The 8,639-nt window shown below is 37.4% G+C and overlaps 1 protein-coding gene across 2 annotated transcripts; it reads right to left on the reverse strand.

Moving 5' to 3' along the window:
- Positions 1–1,968: 1,968 nt before the first annotated feature.
- Positions 1,969–8,301, reverse strand: LOC133695400 (squamosa promoter-binding-like protein 14). 2 transcript variants are annotated; one of them, XM_062117378.1, is made up of 11 exons: positions 7,959–8,301; positions 6,902–7,510; positions 6,480–6,673; positions 5,552–6,396; positions 5,364–5,438; positions 5,055–5,162; positions 4,853–4,970; positions 4,440–4,575; positions 4,211–4,355; positions 3,508–4,110; positions 1,969–3,106 (listed from the first exon to the last, which is right to left on the reverse strand). In XM_062117378.1, the coding sequence occupies exons 2-11, from the start codon at positions 7,471–7,473 to the stop codon at positions 2,684–2,686; spliced, it is 3,219 nt and encodes a 1,072-aa protein (XP_061973362.1). In that variant the 5' UTR covers positions 7,474–7,510; positions 7,959–8,301; the 3' UTR covers positions 1,969–2,683. The 2 variants fall into 2 exon arrangements, with proteins under 2 accessions (XP_061973362.1, XP_061973361.1); XM_062117377.1 differs by having other exon boundaries at positions 7,954–8,301.
- Positions 8,302–8,639: the final 338 nt, after the last annotated feature.

Below are 8,639 nucleotides of genomic sequence, written 5' to 3' on the forward strand. Positions count from 1 at the left end.
GAAAGAAAACGAAGAAGAGGTAAATGGGAACTGAAAGGAAGAGAGGATTTGGTGCTCTACGTGGTGGCGGCTGGTTCTGGAAATTTACAGATTTTTATCTGTGAAAAACGATGCCCTTTAAAAACAAGTATAAATACAAATTAATCATGCTTGGTTTTCATTGGTTGGTGAAAATTCAGACAAGTTTTTATATAATAGTGGCAACAAAACATATTGCTTATGCTATTATAATTTATTTGTATAAAGCTTTTTTATTGAATGGTTATATTTAGAGGTAATTTTTGTTAGAGATAAAAAAATATATATGTTTATTTAAAAAAAATTATATATATATATATATATGTCCTTTTAGGTAATTTTAAAATCAAATCTCATAAAAAAATCATATTAACCAAACACAAGAAACAGTTTTTTTTCAATTACAATTTCAACCGCAGTTTTAACTAAACATATCAAAATTTAAAACAAACCTCACAAAAAGCACTTTTTATTAAACTGTTTTTTTAAAACCACAAAAGCAACCGCAATACAAAACAGAACAGAAATATATTGCCTAAGCTCACAGGAATACTGAATGTGAGCTAGGGATAAGATGTAGCGTCAAAGCCCATAGGGTGCTTGGTGCACACCCTGCACCCGGGCTTAGGCTCCACACCTGAGCCCAGGGGATGCTTGGAGTGGGTTCAATACTTGGACTCGAACGTGCTACCTAAGCCTAAAGGACATTGGACGAAGACCTAATGCTTGGGCTTCGTGCGATGCCAAGCCCAATGAGTCTAACATTTTTATACAGTCATGTTTATTTGTATTCAACGCATAGTCAAGCCTAACCATATGTAATAATGGCAACAAAACAAATATTGCTTATGCTCTTGTAATTTATTTGTATAAAAAAATTTTATCGAGTGGTTATATTTAGAGGTAATTTTTGTTAGAAATAAAAAAACATATATGTTTATTAAAAAAAAAATTAAATATGTGAATGTTTAGTTGTATCAATGGCACAATATAACTATATTAGAAGAAGATCGCAAAATGATGAGGTTTTTTTCGAGTATCATCGCAATTCTAATTTCATTCCAGTTGACTTTTTACCTGATATTGTACCTCGCTCAGCTATTCAAGGATCACAAAGGCCTTCACCTATGGATTTTGTATGTGATAGAATTGCAAATAGTTTGTTATGATGTGTGTGTGTGCGTGTGTGTGTGTGTGTGTCATTTTAGGTAATTTTACAATCAAATCTTATACAAAAATCATATTAACCAAACACAAGAAACTGTTTTTTTTTCAACCGCATTTTTAACTAGACACATCAAAATTTGAAACGAACCTCACAAAAAGCACTTTTTATTAAATTAGATTTTTTTTAAACCACAACCACAAAAATAACCACAATACCAAATAAAAGCATATTACCTAAGCTCACAGAAATACTAAATGTGGGCTAGGGCTAAGATGTAGCGCCAAAGCCCATAGAGTGCTTAGTACACACTCTACACTCGAGCTTAGACCCCACACCTGAGCCCAAAAGATGCTTGGAGTGGGCTTAACACTTGAACTCAGATATGCTACCTAAGCCTAAAGGACATTAAACAAAGACCTAATGCTTTAAACTTTGTGAGAGGCCAAGCCCAATAAGAGTGGATCTAACATTTCTATACACTCATGTTTATTTGTATTCAACACATAATCAAGCCTAACCATATGTCTAATTAAGCTCAAAACATAACCAGACCAGATCATAACCATATGTCTAATTAAGCTCAAAACATAACCAGACCAGATCATAGCCGTGCCCTAGATTTAGAAAAGATCCATGCCATTTAGACTTCGCATTCTACCAATAGATGTGCAATCTTTTGCACATTTGTTTGCTTGTTCTTAAAGAAGTATATATAAAAAATAAAATACAGAGAATTCTTAGGTAACAATAGTAACACCCTTTCCTCCACCGGCACCAATGCAAGGGTAAAAGCAGAAAAAATGTCTGCTCAAGAAAAATATGATTCAACAAATATTTGGCTACGCAATCATACAATATTCTAGTTCAATGATTGATCCTAGAGATCAACTTTACAGTTAACAGTTCAGATACATAGTCAGTAAAAAAACTCAATCTTAGTAAGCTCTTTCAATATTATATATATTAAGAAAAAAGTTCAAGGAAGAAGAAGAAACCACCACTTAAATAACTGAATTAAATATTCATTGACGGTATAATTGCTACTATCTTTTTTTTCTCCCTGCCCCTCCCTGAGCTAGTCTTGGCCTTCTGCGCTGTCTTCCATCTCGACTAAGCAAGTGTGTACTCTTGAAGATCTTAAGGACCAAAAATTTTCCACCATCACAACACTTCGCGCATTGGTCAATGACAAACAGGCAAAGAAAAGGGCACACGACCTGTGATAACCTTACAGCTTTTGCAAATGGTGACAAGAGTAACATATAAGTATCTGAATCAAGTAACCAAGCAGCAGCTTGTTTCCTCATCTCTCTGGAGAACAATGCATCTTCTTGTCGAACCACTTTTATATCCTTATCAAGGAGTCTAACCGTCTACCAGAATTCCTCAACTGAAATAACTGCATAATTAGAAACAATTATCTGAATTTTGTGCATTTCACTGTCCCTTGTTATTTCTTTTACTTGTTTTCCATAAATCCTCACAACTATAAATTGTCTAAATGGTTCCAAAATCCAAATTCTCCCATTTGAAGGGAGCAACTAAGCCAATGTCTGGGGCACCTCGGAAGAACAGGCAGACACAAACACAGACAGCAGCAATAGCTAGCATTGAATGAACGTAGGGACGCTGAAGCAAGCCCTGTGAACCTGGAACCCTCTTGTGGAGCTTAGCCGCTACAATTGCACACTTAGCACAGGATTTACGCCCTTGCTGAAACTGTGAAATTGCCCTATGTTCTTGCTCCACCGCTGGTTGTTCTATCTCATTTCCAATTGTCACAGAAACCTGGGCATTTATTTTGTCAGCAAGTTTACGAGCCACCAATAAGTTATAAGAGTGGTTTTTTGTCATGAGAGCATAGGCATATGGAGACTGGCCATTTGCATCCAGAAGAGAATTCCAACAGGACAGCCCAATCTGCAGAAGGGGAAATTCATTAAAAAGCAGAAAATGTATTTTAACATGCACTCGCACACATACAATAGGAACCCAGCATAATAACCATTTCTATCCTAACTGCTAGCCATGATCCCAACCTTCCCCTGCACCCAAACAAGCCCATAAAGTAAAAATATAGACACAGTTTGGTTCCCATATAATTGCAATCTTGAAAAGGTAAGCATTTACTAAATGCAAAATTGAAATCTATGACAAATAAAAACATAGTAGCATGGAAAGCTACAACACACAATCCAATTAGGATAAATGCCCAGAAAATTAAAGATTTACAAATGGGAGAGGGCATTTGTAGGTCCCTGAAGCCAGATATAAAAAAGTGCAGACACAAGGAAGAAAAGAAAAACAGAAAAAAACATCACCTCATGTGGGTCATTTGTCAGGGCATCAACCAAACCATCTGAACCTGATGCACAAGCAACCAAATGTAAAGGTGTAATACCACCAGGCCCCCTAACATTTGGTGGGAAAATATAAGTTCTGGAGGAATTATCAAGGCTGACGATAGAATAATGAATAAGCAAGTCCACCATTTTCCTGCAGCTCCTTTTCACTGACCGGTTCAAGAGCTGAACCTCAGACAGCATCTCCAATGACTCCTTAGATAGCTCATCCCTACACATATTTCTTTCTACCAGCATGTCCAGAATTGTTTTGACCAACACACAATAGTCTCTTTCAACTGAGAAAATGAGCAAAAACTTGAAGCGGCTAAGTGAAAAATCTGGAACCTCAAGAATTGAAGACTCCCTCTTCCTTTGGAATAGCCATCCAAGTTCATTTAAGAAATGCAAAACTTCTTCCCTTGATCCAGGTCGCCCCAAATCATGAGCCTGTTCTTCTGACACAATATCACCTACCTTAGCCTTTTCATCAAACTCTGATTCAAGGAGTCTCAATTCTTTACAGATGGAAGCATCAGCTATTATTACAGGAAAACTGTTGACCTTGAAACCATTTTCTACCTGTTTATAGCATGGGCAAATGTCACACTATATCATTCTCATACAAACCATTTGTGCAATTCTAGACTTCGAGGGCATATGAGTAGGTGCAGAGTCTTACCTCAATGAAACATCGACCTAAAATACTAGGAGATGGACCATGAATTTTGAAACCACCCATGTTTATCTCATCGTATATGGATCCTGGAGAAGTTGAGTCCGTAATTTCCTTCAATGTGTATCCTCCCATGTGCATGCAATGAATCCTACACGAAATTATATATGAAAATTACTTTAAAAAGTAAGACGGTTGATCAAAAAGCACTTTAAGGGAGTGAATAATTTCTTACTTGGTGCCCGGACTGGTCAGATTTCTTCCCTTTAACTGAAGAGAGGTTTCTTGCCCGCCAACAACTGCCACTGGGGAGACTGATATCAACTCTGGGGAACTCCATGTCCTCCATGATTTGCACAAACGAATCTTTCCTGAATATCGATGTGTGGACAAACAGAAAAAACAATTAAATTATTCGATGTGTGAACAGAGAAAACAATTAAATTATTACAAAATTATTTCATAATTCACATAAAAACTAGAGCCAGATATTTCCACAAAATCCATAGAAAGATTATAACGTGGCCATTTCACTTTTTGGCCACATGGACTGTCCCATGAGAAAGGGCAAGGTAGAACTAGACAAACACAATTGGCAAACAGTCCAAAAAAGAGGGGGCATGGGGAACCCAGCACTCATCCACGCACCATCTTTATGTGATGCTAGCTGCCCGCCTGTATTTAACAAAAACCTTCCACTCCTCCATAAATCAGAATCTGAATCTTGAACCAGAGAATTGACTTGCTGAAGCAGGTTTCTTTCAAGCTGCAAAAAACAAATATACCCTGCCAGTGGTCAGCATATGGTCAGATTTATAATTCCTGAGGTTCATTAGGCCAGTTCACTCACTTGTTCCCAGGCAGCAGATGACATTGACAGATATACTGATAGAACCACACAGCCAGGCCTTATGTAGCTCTCCATTTCTGATGGACTGTTAGAAAGCCAATTGTATATCTGGAAGAAAATGATACAACAAATTGTTAGAATGTATTAGATTCTATCCCAATAGAACTGTCAATAAGCAATTGTAGGTCTGAAAGAAAAAGGGCATGATCATTATTAGAATTCCATAAGGAGCTGCCATTACTGTGTCTTCATGCAAATTTACTTGACACACATGAATACACACAAAATCAAAATATACCCTAAGCTCACCTGTGTGCGCAATGTCCCAGGGAAATGACTGGGATCCTTATCGAATAGTTTAAAAATTAGTCGCCCAGTGCGATCCTGCAGATGAACCATGTAGCAACTAATTTAACAAGATTAGCAAATGGGAGCATGAAGAGAGAGTAGACTGAAACAGAAAAAGTAATCTTGACTGCGGTCTAATGCCAGGCTACCTGAGAATCAGAATTCTGACTAGAAGGTGAATGATCAGACCCAGAAGAAGACGTATATCCTCCTTGATAAGGGAAACTTTGAAATGAACCATGGTCAGGTTCTCTGTTTGAACCTCTAAAGAGCTCGAGCGGCAAAACACAGGCATGGCTCCTGCTACCTTCTACATTTGCATTCACCTCTCTACTGATTGACATCTTCTCAGACTTCATAGTTTCTGCAGTACTCTGCAATGGGAACAACTTCTGCACTACAGGAGGAGAAGATGATGGAGACCTATCTTCAATGGGATTACTGCTGTCAGAAGAGAAATATTTCCTAGAAGATGCTAGTTTTGGAGGGCTATCATTATCAGGCGACGAGCTAAACAGCTGTAACGGAAAGTTAGGACGGGATTCTTGAATCTGGCAATCTGAATCTTCAACAGGAGACTCGTAGCAGTAACTAACTCTCTCACCGCCCAAAGAAGGAAACTCTACATTAGATCTCTTCTGTAAATCGGAACGAGTCACTTGATTGGAACCCGTCAACTTAGACTTGTCACTGTCACTGCTCTGACTGCTTCTTTGAGATAAAATTGCAAGAGCATCTGGAGCAGATGCGGCCAAAGTGGCTGAAAGTACAGCAAGTAAGTCCATGGTTGATGAAGAAGATGCAGTTCCATGCAATCTGTTTTGATGCGCTGATGAAGGTTGGTCGGGATTTTTCCCATTTAAACTTGCAATATTTGACAACTTTGCAGCAAGATCCATCGGCAAAGGCAGTGAATTTATTTTGCTAAGAATCTGAATAAGTTGGTCTTTATCTGGTACTGTTGTGCAGGTGGTACTTTTATCGTCGGTCCTCCCTACAATTTTCAAGGCAAAGATTTCATTTCAGCACAGCTCAATGGGTGGAACATAAAAGTCAATCATTGGAAGATTGTTTTACCTTGAGAGCGAGCCAAAGCAGTCAATAAGTTTACAATATCCAAGTTTCCATTACTGTTTATATCCTGGTTTCCAGGGACTAGTAGCCGTGATGTAACATCCTCAGGCTGGGTTTTCCTCCTTCGTCGGTTGTGCCCAGCAAGCCTACGCCTACAACTTCTCTTTCCCTCATCAAACTCAGTAAGAGGATGAAACCTGCATATGGCGGAGAAGGAGGTTTCATATAAACTCAGTGGAAAAAATTATTTATCAACGGGCATTAGAGATTAAAAATTAGCATGTACCCTATCAAGCAAAATTGAGTGCATTTATAAATCAAAATATCAAATTAAGAAAAAAACCTATGTAAAGGGCTTGTGCCACTCAAGTTAGTTGAACAGTGAACAGTCAAGCATGAAATACGCACAACAAAGGAAAGACAACCTGCTGCACTGCTGACAAAATCTCTGCAATTGCTTTCCCACCAGGGCTTTCGTGGCTTTACTATGAACTTCGCACACCTTATGACGGCGATGATAGTCCTTAGCAGTAGTTAGATTTTCCTTGCAATTATCGACCTGACACGTTGGATAACTACCATTGGCAGGGGATCCAGACCTGACCCTCTTGTTGGGTCTTGATACAGGCTCCTCAACAGAAGTCAAACTCCCACCTAGATTCAAGCCAAGACCATCATCTTCATTAGCAGAGTTGGATTTGGTCTTATAATCACTCTCATCTTTCTTCTTAGTCTCTCTAGATGCAGTTCCCAAACGTGAAGTTTCAGCAGCATCAGAAGGTCTAGCAACAAAACCGACGCTATCCCAATCCCAAGCCTTAGAATTCCAGTTTTTTTCTAAAGAAGTCTCAAGAAAGTGATGTTGTTGGAGCTGAAAATTGGGCATCTGGTACGAAAGATCACGTTTTTTTGCCATGGAAGCCAAATCACAATATCTACTAGAAAGTGCTTGGTGAATAAACATGGGAGCAGCTACTTGCGCACCCACCTTTTCCATGTCTTCGGAAATTCCTCGCCCTCACAGATAATAACACCTAATTTAATAAACAAAACCCAAAACCCACTGTCAGAATTAGAATTACACATAAAATATTAAAAAGACAAAGCACAGACTACTACTTGCAAATAAAGATCACCACAAAATGAAAATAAAGCAAAAACTTCTTTCTCTCTCTCCAGACAGAAAATTAAAATTAAAATTAAAAAAATAAGCAAAGTCATCAGTTGTGTGATTTATGTATAAGTGTTTCCTATATCAAATAATTTTTTTAAAAAAAAAAAACAATGAAATTGTAAGAAATAGGGGTGTGATAAAAATAGTGAAATTGTTATAAATAGAAGAGATAAAAATAGTTAATTTTGAGTTTAAACGAAAACAGAGAGGGTCACTCAGTCAGAAATATAATTAAATTAATTAGTTAAAGCAGCAAAATAGAATGAAATGAAAGAATCAAAATCTAATCTGGTACTCACATACCTTACCCTGTTCTTCTTCAAATAATGGTGAAGCAGGGGAAGGACCGCATCTCTCTCTGCCTGTAATAATCAAACTTCAACACTTCCGACAGAAGCCTCTCATCGACCTCAGATCTGAAAAAAGAATAAAAAAAAACGTGCTGAAACGTTGTTTGGCGGCAAATCAGCGGGAACACATCTGGTGTAAGTGATCAGTCGGCGAATCAGAGGAAGATGGTGGATGGATTGATGTCTGTATGGCGAATTGAATTGCTTTTTGAACTTTCTCTCCTCTTGACTTTTTCCTGAAGTTGTATAACAAACTTTAGTTTTTTGGGGGTGTTGTAGCACTAGCTGTAAATACGAGCATTTTTTGGGTTATAGTTTAGGCCGTCCACGGACTTGCTTAGAAGCATCCAAGACTCTTCCTTCTTCTTTAACTTACCTTTTTTTATTATTATTATTTTTCACCTGAATAATAACCATTATTGGAAACTTATTTATGTAAATTCAGAAATAAATAACAATTCCAAATAAATAAATATATAGTCGATTTTTCTTAGAAGATTTCAAATTAATGGCATTTAAAGTTTGACAGAGTACTTGAACTATTTGCTGCTTAATGCTTGCTTAGTAAACGTATTCATTAATTGTTTATGTTTCTAATTAATTAATTAATTAATTATTATTATTATTATTATTATATTT

This window comes from Populus nigra, chromosome 5 (assembly GCF_951802175.1).
Source record: "Populus nigra chromosome 5, ddPopNigr1.1, whole genome shotgun sequence".
In the NCBI taxonomy this organism is placed as follows: Eukaryota; Viridiplantae; Streptophyta; class Magnoliopsida; order Malpighiales; family Salicaceae; genus Populus; species Populus nigra.